Source organism: Toxorhynchites rutilus, chromosome 3, assembly GCF_029784135.1.
Source record: "Toxorhynchites rutilus septentrionalis strain SRP chromosome 3, ASM2978413v1, whole genome shotgun sequence".
In the NCBI taxonomy this organism is placed as follows: domain Eukaryota; kingdom Metazoa; phylum Arthropoda; class Insecta; order Diptera; family Culicidae; genus Toxorhynchites; species Toxorhynchites rutilus.
The window spans coordinates 4,526,286-4,552,042 of record NC_073746.1 but is presented as its reverse complement, the minus strand read 5'-3'; the positions used below and the strand labels follow the sequence as shown (position 1 = coordinate 4,552,042).

At 41.3% G+C, this 25,757-nt stretch overlaps 1 protein-coding gene across 3 annotated transcripts in view; it reads right to left on the bottom strand.

Moving 5' to 3' along the window:
• LOC129772787 (uncharacterized) overlaps positions 1–25,757 on the bottom strand; it is a 398,153-nt gene that overhangs the window by 236,258 nt on the left and 136,138 nt on the right. For 2 of the 3 annotated variants that reach the window (XR_008742638.1, XR_008742637.1), the window contains exon 2: positions 12,262–16,250. Coding sequence is in view for 1 of the 3 variants with exons in the window: in XM_055776229.1 (XP_055632204.1) it covers positions 12,378–14,858 (2,481 nt within the window). In the remaining 2 variants the exon portion in view is untranslated. Of the gene's footprint in view, positions 1–6,392; positions 16,251–25,757 lie in introns of those variants that run through there. The other variant, XM_055776229.1, reaches the window with a different exon arrangement.

Sequence of the window (25,757 nt, the reverse complement as noted above, 5' to 3'; positions counted from 1 at the left end):
AAGCATGAGTACGCTACAAAGTATAGACTAGATATTAACCCATATTCCCGATCGGATTTGATATATCGTATTCTGAACGAGATAAACTTTTGCATTCTGCAATCAAAGCTTGCAACATTTGCACAACCCGATAGGATTTGACTCGATCAGATGAAAGAATGCAACATTGTGCTAATTTCGAATCTGAATGAATTCCGGAATAAGGGGTTATTCCATCGAAAAATATTTGAAGGAACGTATCTCAATCTGCGATTCGTTTCATAAACACATCGAAGATACATATTTGTTGCGAAATGTGAAGGAAATCATTCACAATAGTGTTAAGTTAAAAAGATTGAAGATTGTACCGCCCAGTGACCATTCTACCCTGGATTCCTCGAGTCAAGAGAGACGCACCACGATTGATATGAGGTACAGACTAGGGGGGCGTCGCTGATCAATGGTCAGTTACACCCCAATAGGAAGTATCCCGTGTCGGCCACACATACATAGTACTGGAGACTACAACATCCCAATTATGAGATCTTTGTAATACTAACCTCGAGCCAACCGTGAGTAATCGGTTACATATTACTAACATAGTTGTAAGACAAAAATTGTCAAAATATTGGACTCCGGGCCCCGTCAGGCTAACGCCACATGTGCCTTAATAAAATATATATTTTGGAAAAAAAAAAAAAAAAAAAAAAAAAACTATCTTCATTTATAAGACTGGCCACAAGGGAGGTGGGAAGTCGCTTAAACGCGTTCCCCCTTCAGAAGAAGTCTTTTCGGGGGAGGAATTAACCCACCTAAACAAGCCCCCCTCAAGAAAATTTGCAAACCTCTCCTCTTCACCCCCTCAGTCTCCTACCGTTCCTCCTCTCGCTCCCGTTCTCGCTCTCATTCTCGCTCCCACTCCCGTTCTCGCTCCCCCTCACGCTCCCGCTCCCACTGAACTCCCGATCACGCCACCCAACCCTGCTGTTTCCGCTTCCGCTCAACAATCGACCCCACTTTCCTCTCCTGTTGTGTCCCCACCCCGTGTCAAGGTTTATCCAGAAAATGCAACTGGAACTGGCCCATGGGTTGTTTTCTTCCGACCTAAACCTAAAGGAAAATCTCTGAATGTCATTCAGATCATGAAAGATTTGACAAAAAATTATTCCTCCGTGGTCGAAATTTCCAAGGTTCGCCCGAACAAACTGCGTGTTGTCGTGGCTGATCGGAAGCAAGCTAACGAGATTGTTGTCGACAAGCGGTTCATTTTAGAATATCGCGCATACGTGCCCTGCCATAACGTAGAAATTGCGGGAGTGATTACAGAAACGGGTCTGACGTGTGAATTTATTAAAAAAGGAAATGGAAAGTTCAAGAAGCTCCCCTCGATGGAAGTCGAGATCTTGGACTGTCGCCAATTAGGCAAAGTCTCCCAGGAAGGGGGAGAAACTAAATTCACGCCGTCCGACTCGTTTCGAGTAACTTTTGCTGGTTCCGCTCTCCCTGACTACGTTATGGTGGACAAATTGAGACTGCCGGTGCGACTCTTTGTGCCAAAGCCCATGACTTGCAACAAATGCAAGTCAGTTGGTCACACTTCAGATTATTGTGCCAACAAGGAGCGCTGTGCAACTTGCGGAGAGCAACATGTGGGGGAATCCTGCAGTGCGACTGAGCATAAATGTCCATATTGCGGGGGAACTCCACACGCGCTCTCAGCTTGTGAAACTTATAAGAGTCGCTGGGAGAAACAGAAGCGCTCTTTAAAGGAACGCTCGAAGCGCACATTCGCGGAAATTTTAAAGAGCGCTTCTCCACTGACTCAACAACAACAACCAATCTCAACACACAATACTTTTTCCTCGTTGCCAGTTGATGAAATGGAAGCGGACACAGCTAGCGGGGACACACCGTTTATTTCCAAAGGGAATCCCCGGCGCAAGAATGTGACCACTCCCAAAGTTCAAGAACAAGTCCCCCCGGTGATACCCCCTGTTAGCTTGCCTAAAAAATCGAGTGCCGCGGACAAGCAAAATCAGGTTCCTCCTGGCTTCCGTGGGAATAGTTCACCTTCGAACGACCCAGCACTCGAGGGAACATCAAAAACCCCAACTGTCCCTATTTTTTCGTCCAGTTCAACTTCCCAATCGGGATTTATAAAGTTGTCTGACCTTCTGGATCAAATATTCAAGTGTTTTAATGTTTCCGACTCCATCAGAACCATTGTCATCTCAATGCTTCCAGTATTAAAGACAATTTTGCAACAATTGATGCAAACATGGCCCCTCCTTGCAATGATTATCTCTCTTGATGTCTAATTTAAATAGAGAGGTCGGAGATATCACTGTTTTACAGTGGAATTGTCGTAGTCTCATCCCTAAATTGGATACATTCAAATTTTTAATTCATAAATTCAAATGTGATGTTTTTGCTCTGTCCGAAACTTGGCTTTCTTCGCGAGATGATCTCTCTTTCCATGATTTCAATATTATACGCTTGGACCGTGATGACAGATACGGAGGGGTGCTATTGGGGATCAATAAGTGCCACTCATTTTTTCGAATTGACCTTCCACCTATTGGAGGGATTGAAGCTGTTGCTTGTCATGCAAACATCAGAGGAAAAGACCTCTGTATTGTCAGCTTGTATTGGCCTCCGAGAGCTGCGGTTAGCCGCAAGCAACTTGTTGACATGTGCTCACTTCTTCCTGAGCCACGATTAATCTTGGGAGACTTCAACTCTCACGGAACTGCCTGGGGGGAACAGTACGACGACTATCGTTCATCGTTGATATATGACCTTTGTAACAGCTTCAATATGACCGTTTTGAATACTGGGGAAACAACACGTGTACCTAAACCTCCTGCTAACCCAAGTGCTCTTGACCTCTCGCTTTGCTCGAATTCACTATCGTTAGATTGCAAGTGGAATGTAATCCAGGACCCCAACGGTAGTGATCACTTGCCAATCAAAATTTCCATCACCATTGGGTCGAATTCTTCTGAATCTATAAACATGGCATATGACCTCACAAGACACATTGACTGGAAAAAATATGCGGACGCGATTGCTCTAGCCATCAATTCCAGAGATGGTTTACCTCCATTGGAGGAGTATAACTTCCTTTCTCGTTTGATCTATGACAGCGCAGTTCGCGCTCAAACGAAACCCATTCCAGGTTCCACCATTTCCCGAAGGCCTCCCAATCTATGGTGGGATAGCCAATGTTCCAAGCTTTATATAGAAAAATCGAATGCATTTAAAGCTTTTCGGAAACGTGGAACTCCTGAAAATTTTCTAACGTATTTAGCCCTTGAGAATCAGTTCAAAAATTTGATCAAAGGGAAAAAACGTGCTTATTGGCGAAATTTCGTGGGAGGTTTGTCACGAGAAACGTCAATGAAAAAATTATGGAAAGTGGCTCGAAATATGAGAAATCGCTCTTCAACGAATGAAAGCGAAGAATATTCACATCGATGGATTTTTAATTTTGCACGAAAGGTTTGTCCCGATTCCGCTCCCGTGCAAAAAATTGTTCGAAATATACCACAAGATAGGTGCGATCTTGATTATGAGTTTTCGATGGTAGAATTCTCTCTTGCTCTCCTTTCATGTAACAATTCTGCTCCGGGATCGGATCGAATTAAGTTCAACTTGTTGAAAAACCTCCCTGATGTGGCGAAACATCGCTTGTTGAATTTATTCAATCGGTTTCTGGAACATAATATTGTTCCAGATGATTGGAGACAAGTACGAGTTATAGCTATTCAAAAACCCGGAAAACCCGCGTCCGACTTCAATTCGTACCGCCCAATAGCAATGCTGTCTTGTATACGGAAATTGTTGGAGAAAATGATCTTGTTTCGCCTTGATCGATGGGTTGAAACGAATGGCCTACTCTCAGATACACAATATGGGTTCCGCAGGGGCAAGGGGACGAATGATTGTCTTGCGTTGCTTTCTTCAGAAATTCAAATGGCTTACGCCGAAAAAAAACAAATGGCTTCAGTATTCTTGGACATAAAGGGGGCCTTTGATTCAGTTTCAATAGAGGTCCTGTCAGACAAATTATACTCGCGGGGTCTGCCGCCTCTATTGAATAATATGTTATATAACTTGCTTTGTGAGAAACATTTGAATTTTTCTCACGGGGATTCGACAGTAAGTCGGGTCTCCTACATGGGACTCCCCCAGGGCTCATGTTTAAGCCCCCTTTTGTACAACATCTATGTAAGCGACATCGACAATTGCCTTACACAAAATTGCAGCCTAAGACAACTTGCAGATGATGGAGTGGTGTCTGTCGTAGGATCAAACGAATCCGACCTGCAAGGACCCTTACAAGATACTTTGAACAATTTTTCAACCTGGGCCATTGGGCTAGGGATCGAATTCTCCACGGAGAAAACAGAGATGGTGGTTTTTTCTAGGAAGCATAGACCAGCAAAACCAAAGCTTCAACTTTTGGGTAAACCGATCACTCATGCTATGTCATTCAAGTATCTTGGGGTCTGGTTCGACTCCAAATGTACTTGGGGGGCCCATATTAGGTATCTGAGTAAAAAATGTCAACAAAGAATAAACTTTCTCCGTACAATTACCGGCACCTGGTGGGGAGCCCATCCCGAAGATCTTATTATGTTGTATCGAACAACTATTCTCTCAGTGATGGAGTATGGCAGTTTCTGTTTTCAATCAGCTGCCAAAACACACCTCATTAAACTCGAGCGAATTCAGTATCTTTGTCTCCGTATTGCGTTGGGATGTATGCCCTCAACGCATACCATGAGCCTCGAGGTTTTGGCAGGCGTACTCCCACTAAAAGATCGCTTCAATTTATTATCTCTTCGGTTCCTCATCCGGTGTAAGGTTATGAACCCATTGGTGATCGGAAATTTTGAGCAGCTGATCGAGCTAAATTTTCATTCTGGATTCATGAGCTCATATCATGAATTCGTCTCCATGCAGGTTGATCCTTCTTCGTATATTCCCAACCGTGTTTGTTTTCCTGACTACATCAATTCCTCTGTGCATTTTGATCTGTCCATGAAGCAGGATATCCATGGAATTCCAGATTATCATCGATCGGGGATCGTTCCTACGATTTTCGAAGCAAAGTATGGGCGTGTCAATTGTGATAATATGTACTTTACTGATGGGTCCTCTATGAATGAGTCCACAGGATTTGGAGTGTTCAACAATTTTTTTAGCACCTCACACAGTCTTCAGTATCCTTGCTCAGTGTATATTGCTGAATTGGCAGCAATACACTGGGCGCTGGACAGCGTCGCCTCACGACCTGTTGAACACTATTACATTGTAACGGATAGTCTGAGCTCTGTCGAAGCTATCCGTTCAGTGAGGCCGGAAAAGCACTCGCCGTACTTCCTTGAGAGAATACGAGAAATTTTGAGTGCTTTATCCAGACGCTGTTATGTCATTACCTTTGTCTGGGTCCCTTCACATTGCTCAATTCCGGGTAATGAGAGGGCTGACTCATTAGCAAAGGTAGGTGCAATTGAAGGCGAAATTTATCAGCGTCAAATCGCCTTCAATGAATTTTATTCTTTAGTTCGTAAAAATACCATCGTTAACTGGCAACGCAAATGGAACGAAGATGAATTGGGCCGGTGGCTCCACTCAATTATCCCTAAGGTTAGCCTCAATCCGTGGTTCAAAAGTCTGGACTTGAGTCGGGACTTTATTCGCACCTTCTCCCGACTCATGTCCAATCACTGTTCGTTAGACGCGCTGCTTTTTCGTTTTAATCTTGCCGACAGCAATCTCTGCGGTTGTGGCCATGGTTACCACGACATCGAACACGTTGTTTGGTCGTGCGAGTTGTATCTTGTCGCCAGATTGAATTTAGAAAACTCCCTTCGGGCTGGAGGAAAGCAGTCCAATGTGCCGGTGAGAGATGTGTTGGCTCGGTTAGACCTTGATTACATGTCCCAAATATATGTTTTCCTTAAAGCTATCGATCTTCGAGTGTGATTGTTCATACATCCTTTTCCCCTCCTTTTCGTCCTTCGCGAGCTATCGGTTCCCTTCCTACTAACATTAGAATAAGTTAAATTGTAAACACATATTAAATGTAAGGATAGTTTTAAGAATTGAGTGTGAAGTGTCAGTGTGAATGAGAATGTGAATGTGAATGTGAATGTGAATGTGAGTGCGAGTGTAAACACACATCTCCTTACATCCCATCTTTTTCCTAATGAAAATGTGTCACCCTTCTAAACTCGAGTCGACCGCGAGTAATCGGTTTCCTATTTCATTAACCATAGAATTATGGATACAACATGTTGATATATGCTAGTTGAAATATAGTTAAGAGTTTGGCTCCATTAAACTTATGTAACTGAGCCTGTAAAAATAATCGGATTAATAAAAAAAAAAAAAAAAAAAGACTGGCCATTAGAACTTTAGTGTTATGTTCAGGCGCGAAACATTCAAAAAACAAAAATTCCAGTGTTTCATAACTATAGAATCAGATGGAAAAACCCTCACTTCTTTACAAAATAAACGTCAATTTCACATGAATTACAACAAATTTCTAGTTCATAGGTCATCTTTAGTTCTCAATCAGTTCAAATAACCCATTCAGGATGGTTTCGACCAAGGGGTGCCATGTTGTAATGTGTATCTCGTTCTACACAGAGGATACTTCTCGTTTGTGCTCTTCATATCACTCATACTGCTTGTAAGCTGCATCTACTATTCGTACGATCACTCCTCGTAAGTTCTTGACAGGAGTTTGATCTGGTAAAAAAGCTGACCAATCCAGAATCTGGAGCCTCTATTCATTAAACCATGCTATGATCATCATTTTATGAATTGATGCCAAATTACCCAATGATCACATTGTGTTTGATGCTAAAACAGCAGTAAATGATTCTGAAGTACTTTGTTGAACTTTTGACTGTTCATTCGCGTTGATGGTAAGCTAACTGAATCAGGCCTTTCTGAGAAAATTCTCTCCAAACCATAAAAATCGTAACTTTGCAGGCGGCGGTTTGATGGTTTGAGGAAAATATTTTCAAAACGGCCTGGTTCAGATGGCTTTTCATCAACACCAATGTACCGTCAGAAGTGCAATGAAGTTCTTCAGAATCATTTACTTCTGTTTTTGCATCAAAAACGCCGTGATAATTGGGTAATTTTGCATCGATTCATAAAATCCGAAAGGCAATACATGATTTATTAAATAGTGGCTTCAGATTCTGGATAGGTCAGATCAAAACCCTATCAGGAACTTATGAGGAGTGATCGTACGAATAGAAGATGCAGCTTACAAGCAGTATGAATGATTTGAAGAGCTTAAACGAGAAGTATCCTCTGCTTAGAACGAGATATACACTACAACATAGCGCAGCTTAGTCAAAACCATCCCGAATGGGTTATTTGAACTGATTGAGAACTAAAGATGACCTATGAATTGGAAACTTATTGTAATTAATGTGTGATTGACGTTAATTTTGTAAAGGAGCGGGAGTTTTTCCATCTGGTTCTATAGTTATGAAACACTAGAATTTTTGTTTTTCAAATGTTTCGCACCTGAACACAACATTAAAGTTGAAATGGCCAGTCTTATGAATGAAGATAGTTGTTATATTCTACACTGAATACTTCAATTCAACCGACTTCTTACATATCTCTGGAAGATCAGAAAAAATGAGTGGTTCTATAGTTATGAAACGCAGTGCATAATCGAATAGATGTATGTCTATAAAAAATATGCTTTTGATTTCTTCCTCAGAATCGGCACGAATTTTTCCGGACAATACTTAGCATGATTTAATAATTATGAGTTATACTGCCGTTCTACGCATAGTCGTCCTTTATTACTTTTTGATCATTTTTACTTTTCTTTAAAAAACGTAAAAACGTCGCATAATCTTCCAGAAAAACACAAAAAACTTATTGTTTTTTCCCAGTTCTTAAAAAACATCATTTTGCTCAATTGTCCCATGTTGATATTGTAAGCATAACTGTCCCACCATGAATTTTAAGCCAGTAATTAAGTTTGATTGAATCAAGTGAAGATATCTTGTGGCTTTTCATTAAACAATAGTTTACTACATACAAAAAACTCGGTGTATTGCTAAATTGAAATGCCTAAAGCTTCTGGTAGACAAATATGATAAATATGATAGTAAACTTTGATTGCGTTTTCTCAGTTGCTGATTTTGGAACATGGGACAACTATGCGTAGAACGGTAGTATAGGTCAACGTAATTGTCGATCACGATGGTTCTGCAAGTGTTTTGTTTTGACTGGGTTCATTCTAGCCGCCAGGCACTACCGAACCTGTAAAAGGGAAAGTCACTGATGCTTAGACGAGAAAATATTTTGCAATCCGCGATCACGAATGTACAATATTGACATCCGTGTTTTGAGACAAAATACTTTCTATTATATTAGCAGGCTCAAATCCGATTTGAAATTTCTCAAATTTGAACGAAATTTTGACTTGGTGTTATTTGAGTACTTGAAATACGTAGTCCTGACCCCGACTTATCTACTTTAATATTCCCGCTGAAATTGACCATTCTAATATAAAATAGCCAGCCAGGAATAGAAAGTAGAAACAAACTTAAAATGAAATTTAAACTAAAAAATGAATTTTATTGATTTTTTTTCAAAAACTGAAGGAATGTCCACGTGGACAACAGGGGGAGGGGTGTAAGGAATGTCCACGCTTGTCCACGGAGGGGGAGGGGAGTGTCTAAAATCATGCTTTTTCTGTTCACGTGGTATGTGGATAGCCCCTTACCAAGGTGGTGGTAAGCTGAAGCATCAGCTGATGTTTCAGTTGTGGGTTGCTCTGGTAACACATCATTGCAAGAGAGATTTTTGAAGCCCCAATTGATTTTATTTCTCTACGGAAGTTTTCTTGCTGAACAATCTCAACTAAGTACATTAAACCTGTTTGCACCCATCAACACATTTGTAAAGTGTTGAGTTGATTGGCTTCCCCTGGTTCTTCGAACTGCATTGTTTACGAATCGATGGCACCATCGTTCAAACTTGGTGATCCTGAAATATGATTGATCGACGACCTCTTGGAAGCAGAGATCGAAATTCTCGCTCGGCTGCCCGATTAATATTCAGTCAATCAATTTAGTTTTTGATGAACCGTGTATTGTTGATATTTTCGTCTCTTCCTTTAACCGAAAATTTTTTTTCAGAGAGAAAGAAATGTGGAAAATCTCTATCTCGGAAGTTCAACGAGAATGTTTTTTCGTCTCGTTTCGTCTCAACTGGTAACTCTAGGTTCAAAACCCGCTAGTAAAGAGGAGAGCAAACAAGACTGTCTCATAATTTTAAACAGTTCCGCAAATGAACATTGGGACAAAGTCAATCAATTACGATTTGCTATCCATCCAAATTTCCATACTTCAAACTATCCATCCATCATCAATTTATAATCATCTAACAGATATTGCAAATAAGGTTATTCATTTGAGGAGGTAGAATGGGTTCTTTATGGGCTTCATGATTTGTCCTATTCTAGAAAATCTTTCTCTTATCAGAAAAACTATGCCTTTGTATTACTTCAACCAAATATATGACCATAAATCGCCGGACAAATCCCCGATGGTTGGAAGGAAGGCTTACTAATCCCCATTTCTAAACTCGGCATAAAGTTTTTGCTAACAGCTTCCGACCAAAATCCCTTTGAACTGCATTGGTAGGATTCTTTAGAAATGGATAACAGAATATTCATCAGATGGTGTCTCGTGGTCTAGTCTTCTTAGCAGTACTTCAAAATCACATTTATTCCTGCTTGGAAAGGAGCATACTTGTTCTTGATTTGTAAAAATCATAACAAATACAAACATTCTTCGGAGATATTCTGTATTTTGGTTTATGCAGACTACCTCACTCTTATCACCTTTCGTCACTACAGAATATTGCCATAAAAATACTTCAATCGTTTATCAACTCCATCGCAGCATGGTCAAGGAGATGCATTAAAGTGGAAATTAGCATTTAGAGCTCGACAGTTAGTCTCTAGACAAAAACTGTCTTCGACATAGTTGTTACATATGATAGAGCGCTCATTTTCATGTTGCCAAAAATAGGATGACCAACATTTTCGATGAAATAAAAAATCTAACTTTCTAATCTCTATAGATAGAGGTAAATATAATTGGTCAGTGTTGTAGTCCCAGTTATTTGAGACATCTTTGTAGAACAAAGATTTTTTCTATCTCTTGAAATAACCGATAGAGCACTTTTTTATAAGTCGCGTTAGGGTCACCATTAAAAAAACTGTTTTCTTGTTCTTGTTCTTGTTCTTTCTGGGCAAAAATAAAAAATGGTCGTTGAAGGGATTTGAAAGAAAAAAATTCGCTCTATATAATATGTGATTTTCAAAGATATGTTATTTTTTTGTATTTGAGTAAATTAAAATTGAAATAATGAGTTTTTGGGTGAAAACCCATCAATAACTTTGAGCAGGATTGAGATATTGACCAATTCTGCCTCGCAAAATGTTAGTATTGGCTCTAAAAGTCGTACGAAGACAATTTTGATGTAGAATTTGAAATATAAAAGTTAGAGTAAAATGACCGGTTTTTTCATGGTTACGGTTTTCACGTGGTTATCGATTGGCGGTCTGTATGATGACTAAGGCTGAGCTATTCAACCTCAAAGGACTTGAAAATGTTTCCCTGGTAGTGAGGGCAAATCAACTACTACAGTCTAGACTAACTTCAACCTTTTCCCAGATTCAAAAATAGTCTCTCTCTACTGATCCTAACTAAAGACGATGATACGCCATCTGAAACATTCCCACACACTTTGTTCATTACAAATGACAAGGTAGACTACGGAATTACCAGCGAGTACACAAATACCTGTTCCTCCTTACCTTCATTCTTTTCATCTTAAGAACTGGAGCCTACACACTTTTGACAGCCTCTACCCATAACCCACCTCAGTCTAGAAAACCGGTTATCTTCTCCGAAGACCTCTGGCTCCTTTTCACCGAGGTTTTCGTATTCGATAAGAGATAGTTCGAGTCACAGTATTCTGGTAGACGAATAACGTTGCTAAATGCCGAAGTCGTGTCTTCTTCTGTTATAGACTCTGGTATAATATAGAAGCTGAAAAGTAAAACTGCTTTCATAACACGTCTCTCGCGGCATAGCATAACGGAGAAGTCTCACTTTACTGAATCCCGGGTAGTTTTGATTGTGTAACTAATGAGAAAGCTGACAAAATAATGGCTTCAGTTCAGAACTGTGATATAGATGCGATTGCTGTCCTTTGCATGGATGCTGTTCGTATGACCAAAAATACCATACGGGAATCTATGGACACGGAAATGTTCAGCAGGTGCAGAAATCAAGAAACTTGAATGATGTGGTCTTCTGAACCAAGTAAAGAAACATGAAAGAAGCCATATCTTTTTGGGGGCGATGCTAAGTCCAAGTGCGACTGCCACTTATTCCGTTTGTTCCATCACTCAACTGATTTTGCATATAAAGTAAACTTTATCACAATGGAATGAAAAGATCGCAGTGGTTCAAGGCCCCTACTGAAAAAAATGAGATCCCCCAGCACTTATGAATGACGAATCCTATACAACGCTGAACCCCAAGAGCACGATCGTTGAGATATCCCAGTGCGAAGGTGTGGTTATTTTTATGAATAATCAATAGGTACAGGACTAGCTTGTGAAAAACTTCGTGAAACTAATCATTCCGAATTTTTGCAATGGGAATTTTCGATAAAATTCCGGAATTGATACTTGTATATTTTGTTTTCGATTTTCATTAGCGGTAAGAAAGAATATTTGAAGAAAATAGTGAATCGAGAATTGGTAAACTTTTAGTTTTAAAATTAATATGGTGCGTTTAATGCTTTATGTTTTGCATCAACCAAATTTTGTTCGAGCATCTAATGCATATCCAAGAAAAATAATACTCTGAACTATCTTCGGGCATGTTAAGTTATTACAGTGCAATTGCACATCAATGAGAAAAAAAATTCGGGGCAACTTTGATACTTGTTTATTATTTGTAAGTTATCTTGAAAATAAAAACATAAGACTATTTAAATAAACTTGTACATACAATTTAAAATAGAAAATCTTTTGACAAAAATATCAACATTGTTGATAATATAACAACGATGTAAGTATTACCACATTTCTTCCATCACCAATCGCATCCCAAAGAAGATTTTTTTTTTCAAAACAGTAAATTAGTATCCTAACCTCACTTGCACACATTGATCATCACACTCTCGCATACATATATAAATACTCACATCGATCACCGCTTGTCTAACGCACACCCTTATAAGTGCACATCATCCGATTCCAGCTGTAGAGAGGCGGATGGGTGCAGCTTCAGCTTGTCCATGATCGGGGGTTTCATCTTCTGTCAAATGTCCGTCGTTTCGTGGCTGTCACCCACGTAGCCCTCGTCCGGACTGTCGGCCAGTGGGCCGGAGAGGTGCCTCAGCTTGGTGCCGTTTTCGTGTTCCGCTTCCTCTTCCTCCTCGCGCTGCTCCGGGATAACGTCCTTGTCCGACAGGTCGCCTGTCTGGGCACCGACGCACTTTTTCAGAACCGGAACCGGTCCCGCTGGATTACTACTGCAGGGTACCGCCTGCGCTGGGGCGGAACCGGCCATAACTGACGGAGGTAAGTAACGGTTGAATTCTGCTCCCGCCTGCTGACTGGGGATGGGTATAAGTTGTGTGTGGTAACCTGGCAGAAACGATGGCCATTGCTGGGGAGGCGCAGGGCCAACGCAGATCGCTGCGGGTGGATTCATGTAGGACACCTGCTGGACACCACTTAAATCACCCTTGTAACCGTCCGGTGGTGAGGGAAATTGACTCGTGCCGGTTGCGTCGCTGCCCGGCTGCTGGGGATATCCCTCGGCAGTATATCGTACATCCGGTGGGCCACCGTAAAGTTGATACGTTTGGGTAGTTCGCGTGATAAATTCGGCGTCGTTCGCATAGCGAACTTTGCCGGGCTGCCCTTTCTGGCCGCGGTTGTGGGGTAATGTCCGGTAGTAATTAACAGTAGGGCCGCTCTGTGTCATAAGATTCAGATCAATGGGGTAACCATTTTGATCCAGGAAGCACCCTGGACTCAAATGAATGTCCACCTGATGCTGATACATTTCTTTGTTCATACCTCTTGGCAGTGTGGACAAGGCAGAGAAACGTGGCCCCATAGGCCGAACACCCATCGGAGGCTGGAAGTAGCTTTGCTGGAAGCTTGCTTCACTGCTTGCATCCTGTGCACTGCTCTGCTCATCGGAATCCTTCTCGCCGACGTCCGAATCAAGGGTTTCGTGGCGTGGTCGTATTTTGTTCCCACTCTCCGCATCGTTTATCAGATCCGGGTTTTGATCCTGGTAGCTACGGGCCGAGGGAGGACTGCAGAACTGAACCTGTCCTCCCAGACCAAGATTACCCAGTCCAGCTTTTTCAAGGTTGTTTCCAGTGTTCAAATACAGTACCAGATCCTGGGGGTTACTTTCACTAATCGCAACAGATCCATTGATTTTCGCACATGTTAACGATTCTCCCATATCATTTGTGATCGAGGAACATTTCTGGCTATTGTTGGTAGCGTCAGACCCCGATTTTCCTCGCGTTTTTTTGTTTACGGTGCGCTTAGAACTACCTTTGCTACATTTACAGATGAGTACACAAACTATGATTAACAGTAGAAACCCGATTGCAGAGCTAGCTCCAACGATCACTAGAAAATACTCCTCCGAGAAGGTCACCTCTTCAACCACGGGCTCTTCTTTAACGATAACATGAAGAGTATAGTTAGCCTGGACGCGACCGGCCGAGTTTTCTGCCACACAGGAAAACGTTCCGTTGTCATCCGGACTGGTGTTGAATATAAGTAGCTCACTACGCTTATCCTCCCCCGTCTCCTCGCTGTACTGAAAAAGGTGAAGATTTGTGGTTGTGATGCTATCGTTCTGAAGCTGCTGACCTTGGAACCACCAAGAAATTACCGCTTCCGGGATAGCCGTGACTTTGCACGTGAGTGTCATGTTTCTTCCTTCGGCAATTTCCCGATACAGGGAGTCCGGTGTGATAACCGGGAGACAGGAGAGCTCCTCCGGGTGGACACTTTTTATTGTTTGACCACTGAGTCGCGGAGGTCCGGAACATTTGGGCTCCTCTCGTTGCGGAACATTGAAGCTGTTCAGCCACATGTGGATATCAAGCAATCGGCAATCGCACTGCCACCGATTCGCCTGTAGATTGATTCCGTGCAAGGACTCTGGCAAAACATGATTACCTTGGATGGTCGTAATGCGATTACCATCCAACCGTAGCCACTCCAAGTTGTCCATCCCGATGAAGGCTTCGTCCTCAACCAACTCGATTTGACAGTTACTCAGTTCCAGGGTGGTCAGAAAGGGAAGATGTTTGAAAGCATTTGTTCGCAACGCGCGGATGGGATTCCCACTGAGGGATAACCGCATTAACGCGGGATAATCGATAAATGTTTCCGTTGGTACCACCGAAAGCATGTTCTCCGATAGATCCAACTCTACCAAATTTGTGAGACCTCTGAAGGCGCGGTCGTGGATTTTGATCAGTTGATTCCTTGCCATGTAGATTTTCTGCAGATTGATCAAATCCATCTTTCTGAAGCGTTCGTTTTGCAGAATGGTGAGTCCGTTGCCGGAGAAATTGAGTACTTGGGTTCCTGGATCCATTCCTTCCGGTATGCGAGTTAGCATTCTGCCGCCGCACTCAACCGACTGTTTGCCTCCCTTCCATTTGCATACGCACATCTCGGAGGGACATCCATAGACGCCTGTCAACAAATGCATTATGTTGAACAGTGAACCCAGAATCACCAAATTAAGCCACATTTTTTCCAATACTGCTGTTTTCGCTGTTGCTCTAGCTTTTGATCGAGTTCAACTTATTCCCCTGATATTTAAGAACAAGTTATTAATTGAGCTTCTCATTTTCCGACGGATCCAATAATGGTTCGCTTCGCCTTCTTTTGCTTCCGTTTGGGGCTGCTCCTTTTTTCCAAATTGGTTATTATTCCACCTTCTCACTGTGCGTAGCTTTCTGGTCGATAATCAATGAACGGTTGATCACTTTTTTCTACCACAAAAGAAAACCGAATAAGGATTGAAATATCCGCCGCCGAGTGCAAAAAAAAAGTTGAATTTAATCTTGCTTTGCTTCTATTCATCCACGCTAATATTAAAGTTCTTTTTTCTTCTTTCGCCCGCCGTGAGTCTACTCTAAGTGGGAAATAGCGATTTTTCTTTCTGAAATACTCCTAGTCTCTCACTAGCACACCCACAATGCCATCACGATTGTGCTGTTTCGCATTCCCTATCGAGGCACACACCGGTTTTTCCGTATTTCCATTTTCATTTAATTTTTTCCCCTCCGGTCTGAATATCGCACAGCATCTGTCTCTCGGAGTGCTATCTCAAAGTTCGAAATAAAACACTAATGCATAATTTTTTTCACCACCTCACGTCCCAGCTGTTGGAATAAAACTGGTGCCGGCAGAAACCAGCTTTTTAATTTGTTCTAGCTCCGATATATACCCGGTTGGGGGCCCATTAAGGTGAAAAACTTATTTGTCTATCATTTCCAGCACCACGACGACACGAGCGGATGACACCGGAACCGCTGATGTCCAGTCTGCTAGAAGACAACTATCTGCACTTAGTTTCCAGTGTTTGCACTTATTTTTTTTTGCTCCCTCTGCTTATTCTTTTGCCACCTTCCCGTCACGTTCTCCTGTTATGGCGCGGTCGGTGCAGATCTTCATCAGCGTCAACCGAGAGAGATGAAAATCATTGCCGAGTCATAATCTTTGACTGTATATTATGCTCTTCTCGGCATATCCTTCCAACCCACTTTGGCTTGGTTTGGCTGGCTTTGCAAGTGTCCTCTAGAACCCGTAATTCAGTGCCGTGGCGGCCGAGGATGATGATTGTGCCGCCCGGTTGGCACTACAAATGTCAAGCTGGGGCCTTTTTTATCGCAGCGATAACGAGGATATCCAGCAGTTCCTGATGGCGGTGATGGTGGCACCGGCTCGTAGGCAGAGTGATCCCCAACCAGAGCCAGCAGAAGGAAATGCAAATCCAACGTACTCTTCACGGTGTCGAGGTTGTCGTGCTGGGTCATAGCATTTCATAATCGCCGACCTTCCCGCTCCGGCGCTATCGTCGCCACTGTCTAAGCCAAAGAACAGATGGTGGCCCGCAGCGGCAAAATTGCAAGTGGTTCTGAAAGTGGACAAAGAAGCAGAAAAAGACGGGATTTTAATAATCGTCAAAACGAGCATGGGAGCGAGAATTGTTGATAAAATTAATTATATTTTCGAATGGTGGGGAGAAAAAAATGAAGCAAAAGTGCGGAAAAACGAGAGCTCTCCCGCCGGTGAATGAAGGTTCGTTAGCGAGTTGCTCGGGGGCCAATGTACAACTTGCTCGGACTCGGAAATGCAGCGTTTGCTGGCGCGCGCGGGACATATTGCTTCCCACCGCTGCACGAGAGATTGTCCTGAACTGCACTGTTTTAGATGCTGGTTTAATTATCTTTTCGCTTGATTCAACCGAAATCTGTACAACTAGTGGAATGAAGAATGGGCAGCTGCAGCGAAAATGTTGTGACAATTTTGTAATTAATTTTTTGTTCTGACGGTGCAGGACAATTCCAGTCATGTTGAACAAATCGCGGAGAGCAAGTTGGGTGTGAGAAGGAGCAATTCACATTATTTCTCATGAATAAGCAATAACTGATGATAAATGAAGAATTCAATACATGAGTAATAGAATTTGCACATTAAAAATGAGGTCGTTCCGTTAAGGTTGGTTAGGTGATCAAACAGTTAAACTAATTTTTTTTGGTGTGTTACCAGATATCACTCAGATTGCAAAGTTGAATTCTTATTTACAATTACAATATCCCGAAAGATCATTGATGAGTATACCTACAAAAATTAGAAAAATCCACTACATTCCTTCGAATCGTAACACTATACCAAAAAACATATATCATAGAATGTACTCATTAATCCCTTCAAAATATAATACAGTCAATGAAGACTGCATTCTTGAACTAAATTCTAATAACATTTGAGTTGGATGCAAACTTAGAAATAATACACTGTATGCAAAGGTGTATGCAAAGCCGTAGATTCTCCCGCAGTTGGAAAAGGTCGAGAAGATGTGTCAAACTTTGATGGCGAATTTCTCTGTACGATGAATTTATTACAATGAAGATAATTATAATAAGTGTTGCGGCCACCAGATAAAGATCTAAAATAAAAAAAATATCATGTTGCAAAAACGAAAAAAAACAAAGTTGTATAAAGTACTTTCGAGATCTCTATCAACGTAATATTATAATAACTCTCTTCTGAGATACTTCATCAATCGGAAAATATTTACCTACAAGTGAAGATAAACTTTTATGGAACTGACAACACTGTCATTGAATTTTGTAAAGATAAAAATATGGAGTTGTCGAAAAAAAAAATAGTTTGGTACGTAAAATATGAAAAAAAAAGAAGTAATGTTTTTACAGCTTTACAAATTAAAAAAAAAATACTCTAAGGGGGAGTAGGAGGTTTTGTTTAGAACACGACCGCATTTTTACGCAGTACTGCAAACTTTTTATATTCAGATGGATCATTTTGGATATTACTTTAGAATGCATCGACATTTTTTAAATAAATATTCAGCAGTTTTTAGTGATGTGAAGCAGTGGTTTTGTAGAAATACAGGGCGACGTTTTATCGAAGCATAATAAAAAACTCAGAAACATAGCTTATATTACTTTATTGTGATGCTGTTTGGATAGAGTTATGACAGGGTTATGGTAGATGACAAAATCCAACTAGAAGGTGAAGCCAACCTTTCTCATGATGTTTCCCTTCATACTGTTGATCGAGGGTAAATAGATAAAATGACCGCTTACATGTTAAAAAAACATTTTCCCTGTAACAGTGTTTTTTTTTTATTTTCCGAACACATATGCAGCGTTGGCCTCATAATCCATAAGTTCTGGCGCAATTCATCGGTAAAATGACACTTTCGTTTAGACACTTAAAAAAGTTGATAAGTCTGAGCCTAGGTGCATGGACGGGATCTTGCCATAGGATTGTGTGTAGTAATTGCATTTAAATTAAGTTTTTCATTGTTCAAAATCTGTATTTTTTATCTTCTGATACATCAAATGGATGCCATATAAAAACCGTTTCCTTTATACAAGTGCCTTTAAACGGGTTAGATGACATAACGTGGTAGAATTCGATACCGCATTCTGTTCAAAAATGTAACAAAAATACGATTAAAGCCATTACTACCCTTTTCTTCTGTTTATTCAATCATGCAGAAGAAGACAAAGAGTCATCATGTATCATTTGTAAACACAAGTCTAAATAGTTAAGACCTACATAAATATAAGACTGAGTCAAATCAATCTATGAATACAAAAATATATTATAGATAAAAATAGCATTATCTCCTTCGTTACCACGTTGTCCGGGACATTGTTTGTGATAACTTTGTAGCCCTGTAAGATCGCGACTACTCAAGCTATCATAATATGATTTACGTGGGTATACCCCTTCGATCTTCTAAATCAGTATCCATTTAAATTCATTTATTGCATTTTTACATAACCAAACAACATACTCGATAGTATGACATGTATGACACAAATTGTTAGTAGTGAGACCTACACGATAAAACCATGAATTGAGCCCAAATTGATCGAACTGTATGTATAATATAAAATTAATGCCTATTAAATGGAAAATAATTCATTTTACGCATCAACTAACATTTTACGCAACGCCCGAATTTAGGCAAAAACATTGCTCGTTGCGTCCGGGAGGAAGCGTGTGCATAGTGCAATCGAAATAAAACATACCCAATTAAATCGTCAAATTGTAAACTTTTTTTTACTATACTCACTATTCATGTTTCAAGCAAAAAAAAAATGTGGATAAATTTCCTGTCTAATGATATATAACACAACACATGTGAATTCAATTCCTTCGATAACTCGCAAGTAGATCGGACAGGTTTTCGAAACGATCCAACAAAGGTGTTTTTTCCACATCGAATCAGACTGTTTTTTTTCATCGGTTGCGCTTGCGAGTAGAGCGAAGCTCAAAGTGGTGCGTGACCGAGACGCAGAGGATACAATTCAGACAGATTCATCACACACGCCACACAGCAGCGGCAAGTATAAGTTTATTTTTCTTTTGTCCTCCTATCATTCCTTCTACCATCTGTGCTCGATTTACACCATTGTTCATCTGTGTGTTTATCAAATCGGCAAACGTTGGCATTAGGGGTGTCTATTTTTCTTGGTTACATTACCGTTGAAATTTTATTGGAACTTTTTTTCATTTTAGAATTTTATATAAATAAAATAAATTAATATAAATATTATCCGCAGCATAACCTTATAATATTTTTTTTACTTATTCATTTTGATAATTATTATATTCTGTTCATATCGAACAGTTTACCGATTTTTCTAATATGGCTGAGGGCGGAAAGGACCCCCCGTTGACGCAATTGAATATTTCTGATACCGAACCTCCTCCTGAAGAGCAGGAGGATGAAGCAGAAATTGAGGTAGAAAATTCTGTTTACGAAGTTGATAGTTCCGAAGATGAGGAAATCGACGAAAAACAGGATTTTCGTCCTAAAGAATACCATGAAGGCTCCAAAGGCCCATTCATTGTGTACTTTAGACGAAAATCCAAACCTCTCAATGTCATTCGCATCTCGAAGGAACTAACTCAACATTTTTCTGACGTTACCGAAATTACACGGATGGGGCCAGACAAACTACGAGTTGTCGTCTCAAGCAGGACCCAGGCGAACAAAATAACGCGCTGCGACCTCTTTGCGATTGAGTATCGTGTATACGTACCCTGTTGCAACGTCGAAATAGACGGCGTAATAACCGAAAAGGGTTTGACCCGAAAAGAGATAATCGATGGTGTCGGTCGCTTCAAGAACTCCACACTAAAAACTGTGAAGATTCTTGCATGCGATCGACTGAAATCTGTGTCACATAAAAATGACAAAAGAATTCTCAATCGGACAAACTCTTTTCGTGTGACATTTGAGGGTTCCGCCCTTCCAAATTACGTTGCAATAGGGGCACTTCGTTTACCTGTTCGGTTTTTTGTACCCCGGGTAGTAAAATGCAACAAATGTATGCAACTCAGTCACACGGCCGCCTATTGTTGCAATAAAAACGTTTCGCAGATTGTGGAGAGAGCCATGATGAGAATCCTTGCCCGAAAGAGCGCATGTGTCTTCATTGCGGCGGGACTCCTCATGATCTTACTCAATGCCCGGTGTACATACAACGAGGGGAAAAACTCAAGCGTTCCTTAAAGGAACATTCCAAGCGGACTTTTGCAGAACTACTTAAGAGTTCCGTGCCAACGACACAGGACAATCCCTACTCCAATCTGCAGAACGACGAGCCTGTTGCTGACGCTCCCAATGCAGGATGTTCCGGTAAATCGCAGGGTGCCATCAGGAAAAGAAAAATTACTTCTTTTCCATCACTCCCCAGAAAGAATACCGAAACTTCCCAAGTTGGAATGAAGCCTCGAACTGAACGTGCTGAGAATAGGCCGTGGTCATGCTACCAACCAGGGGTCCTCAGCACTTCCCGGAACAACAACGAACACGTCTGTTCCATTTTCGCGGTCGAAGCAACAGCCACTACCTGGCCTGCTTGCGCTTTCAGACCTTGAGGATAACATTTTAAATGCTTTAAATATAAATGATCCTCTTAAAAGCATAGTATTATGTTTGCTTCCGGTTGTGAGAACATTTTTGAAAGAAAAATGCGGCTTTTTAGCAGCGTTCATTTCCCTCGATGCCTAATTCAGCGCAAGAGGTCAAGGATTTGACCACTGTCATACAGTGGAATTGCAGAAGCATCATCTCTAAACTAGACCAATTTAAATTTTTAGTTCACAGTTCTAACTGTGATGATTTTCTCTCTGTGAAACATGGCTTTGTTCAGACGACGAGCTGAATTTTCACGATTTCAACATTATTCGCCTAGATCGTAACGACTCGTTTGGTGGCGTACTATTGGGGATCAAAAACGTCACTCCTTCTATAGAGTCACTATCACATCGATTACAGGCATTGAAGTTGTCGCTTGCCAGATACAAATCAATGGCAAAGAACTCTGCATTGCTTCGATATATATTCCACCCAGGACTACGGTAGGCCGCCATCAGTTCTTTGATTCTATCGAGGCAATGCCGGAGCCGCGGTTAATCTTAGGTGACTTCAACTCCCATGGAACAGCATGGGGGTCACTCTACGATGACAACCGTGCCACTTTGATTTATGATCTGTGCGACAACTTCGAATTGACAGTTTTGAATACTGGGGAAGCAACCAGAATAGCCAACCCTCCTGCACGGGCAAGCATGCTAGACATATCTCTCTGCTCTTCTTCATTATCCCTGGATTGCACATGGAAGGTAATCCAAGATCCCCACGGTAGTGATCACCTACCAATAATTTTATCGATCGCCAATGAATCAAAATCTAGTGAGTCAGTCGATATTGTGTATGACCTCACGAAGAATATTGACTGGAGAAAATTTGCAGAATTAATATTTGAAGCAATCATTTCGATGCATGAACTTCCTCCCCTTGAAGAGTATAATTTTATATCAAGTTTGATTTACGATAGCGCACTTCAAGCTCAAAAGAAACGTGTACCGGCTACCACTTTCCGACGTCGTCCTCCATCACTTTGGTGGGACAGGGAGTGTTCAAAGGTCTACCTTGAAAAATCATCCGCTTTCAAAAAATTCAGGAAAACTGGATTAGTGGAATGGTTTCGAAAGTACCAAGCTCTAGAAGCCAAACTAAAAGGTCTGATTAAAGCAAAAAAGCGTGGATATTGGCGGAAATTCGTCAATGGTTTGTCAAGGGAGACCGCTATGAGTACTCTTTGGAATACGGCTAGGAGAATGCGTGGCTGGAACCATACCAATGAAAGTGAGGAATACTCTGACCGTTGGATTTTCAAATTTGCACGGAAGGTTTGTCCCGATTCTGTTCCTGCACAAAGCGTCGTACGCCATATTCCGCTCCAATGCGATTATGAGAATCTTTCGATGGTAGAATTCTTAATTGCCCTCCTCTCATGTAACAATTCAGCTCCGGGGTCGGACAAGATTAAATTCAACTTGTTGAAGAATCTTCCCGACTTGGCAAAATAGCGTTTGCTGAACTTGTTCAACAAGTTTCTGGAGCTGAATATTATCCCGCATGACTGGAGACAAGTGAGAGTGATAGCCATACGAAAACCCAACAGGCCGGCTTGCGATCATAACTCGTATAGGCCGATTGCAATGTTATCCTGTATTCGCAAATTGTTAGAGAAAATGTTTCTACTTCGTTTGGACAGGTGGGTTGAAACGAACAATTTGCTGTCAAATACGCAGTTTGGCTTCCGGTAAAGGGACGAATGATTGTCTCGCGCTGCTATCTTCTGAAATCCAAATCGCATTTGCTCGCAAAGAACAAATGGCTTCCGTTTTCCTCGATATCAAAGGGGTATTTGATTCAGTTTCCATGGAAATTCTCTCAGAGCAGCTTCATAATCGTGGACTTTCACCAATTCTCAACAATTTCCTGTACAATTTACTGTCAGAAAAGCACATGATTTTCTCTCATGGCAGCTCGAAATCTTCACGTTATAGTTTTATGGGCCTACCACAAGGCTCCTGCCTAAGCCCCCTCTTGTACAGTTTTTACGTCAATGATATGGATGATTGTCTAACTAGAGACTGCACGCTGAGACAACTTGCAGACGATGGAGTTATTTCCATCACGGGTACTAATCCCGCCGTTCTGCAAAAATCCTTGCAAGATACTCTGAACAACCTGTTCACGTGGGCCCTCAAGCTGGGTATTGAATTCTCTACGGAGAAAACTGAAATGGTCGTTTTTTCTAGGAAGCACGAACCCGCCCAATTCCAGCTTCACCTATCCGGCAAAACGATCCAACACTCAATGTTTTTCAAATACCTGGGTGTATATTTTGATTCTAAATGTACCTGGGGGAGACACATTGCGTATTTGAAACAGAAATGCCAGCAAAGAATCAATTTTCTCCAAACAATAACCGGAACATGGTGGGGTGCCCATTCAGGAGACCTCATTCTGTTGTACAAATCAACGATATTGTCAGTGTTAGAATATGGCAGTTTTTGCTTCCGATCAGCTGCCAGGATTCATATTCTCAAGCTGGAGAGGATACAATATCGTTGCTTGCGTATAGCCACTTCGAGACTTATCGTATGTGTCGAATGCAAAACACATACGATGAGTCTCGAAGTTTTGGCAGGAGTACCCCCGCTTACTCTTCGGTTCACAGAATTATCCTACAGATTTCTCATCCGTTGCAAGATCATGAATCCATTGGTGATTGATAACTTCGAAAATCTACTCCAACTGACTCCTCAGTCAAGTTTTATGTCTTTATATCGTGAGTACCTTACCCACGACGTGGACCCTTCACCAGGCATCTCCAACCAAGTTTGCTTCCCATACTTTTGCAATTCCTCTGTCATTTTTGATCTGTCCATGCGACAAAAAATCCATGGAATACCAAAACACCTACGCTCCAATGTTATTCCGTTGATATTTTCGGAAAAATATGGGAAAGTTGGATCTGATAAAATGCTCTTTACTGACGGTTCATACATAAACGGGTCCACTGGCTTCGGCATCTTCAATGAAAATTACAGTGCCTCTTTCAAACTCAAAGATCCTTGTTCCGTGTATGTCGCTGAACTGGGTGCGATGTATTACGCATTAGGGATCATTGAAACATTGCCCATCGACCACTATTTTATTTTTTCAGACAGTCTCAGCTCAATAGAGGCAATCCGCTCAATGAAAGTTGATAAACGCTCATCTTATTTCCTAACAAGAATAAGACAACTATTGAGTGTTTTGGTCGAAAAATTATTCAAGATTACCTTAGCATGGGTTCCCTCTCATTGCTCGATTCCGGGGAATGAGAAAGCGGACTCGCTAGCTATGGTGGGCGCTCCAGAAGGCACACTTTTTGAAAGGCAAATTGCTTTTAATGAATTTTTCCACATTACTCGTCAGTATACGCTCGTAATTTGGCAGCGCATGTGGAGTGGTGATGAGTTCGGTCGTTGGTTACACACGATTATCCCTAAGGTCTCGACGAGTGCATGGTTCAAGGGATTGAATGTAGGTCGTGATTTCATTCGCGTGATATCTCGGCTTATGTTCAATCACTACAACCTAAACGCGCATCTTTATCGCATTGGGCTCGCAGCAAACAATCTTTGTGATTGTGGCGATGGCTACCACGACATCGAGCATGTTGTCTGGTCGTGTATCCGGTTCCATGCTGCTCGCTCTCAGCTCTCTAGAGCACTGAGAGCACAAGGCAGACAATCGGATATCCCCGTCCGGGATATCTTAGGTAGCCGTGATCCTGATCTTCTGCTTCATCTATACCTGTTCCTCAGAAACGCCGATGTCAACGTTTAATTATGTTTCCTTCGTTGTGTCCCCGTTTCATATCCCTCCTATCCAAACGATAAACTTTTACTTAGTCGCGGCAATACATACACACACTCTTTACAGATGCACGGGCCGAAGGTTGTGCAGTCCACTGATCATTCAACAAGAGCCAAAGGTTGTACCGCTCATGACAACTCTACACGAGCTGATGATTGCGCCGGTTAGTGACCATTCTATCCTGGATTCCTCGAGTCAAGAAGACGCACCACGCTAGATATGGGGTACATACTAGGGGGGCGTTGCTGATTAATGGTCAGCTGCATCCCAATAGGAAGTATCCCGTGTCGGGCACACGTACAGAGCATTGGAGACAGCAACATCCCAATTACGAAAACACTTGTAATACTAACCTCGAGCCGACCGCGAGTAATCGGTTACATATTACTAACATAGATAATAAGAAAAACTGTCAAAATATTGAACTCCGGCCCCGTCAGGCTAACGCCATATGAGCCTTGATAAAAATATATATTTTGGAAAAAAAAAAAACAACACATGTCACAATAACCATTTTGAGTAATATGCGTTTGAAAACTCTTAATAAATCGTTACATTTTTCGTAGAGTGACCCCCCCCCCCTATATAGAAATCGAAGACATAGTCCTATGTCAAAAAAATCACTTGGAATATCGAGACAAAACACAAAAACATCACCGTGGCCAATGAAACAAAACCTCTAAATGAAAATAGTTGAAAGATCTCGTGGAAGGTCCAATCACAAAACTTTGATCTTCAATGAAAAAGGTTTTACTCAAAAACATAATACACTGAAAATAATTCTGATTCTGCAACAAAATTGAATTTCTTATGAAAATCAGGACAAAGGCTAGATTGTGAAAAATAAATCAGGAGGTCCCAAATAGATCTCTAAATCAGTACATTCCCTGCTCAATCAGGATAGATGGTAGCCCTGTCTTTACACCCTCAACCAGTGTAATTGTATTTTGTAATGATTTTTAAGTGGTTTGACCGCCACACGACATCGCTAAACATTTTCTCTCCAATCTTTGATTCGCTTTTGTGATCATCAGAACTCGATGTAGTTTCCATATTTCTTCTCATTGAAAGAACTTAAACTCGGACAGAAGCTAAAGTATATGCAATGTATATGTGATGAATATTTCAGAACGTAGATTCGAATAAATCTGG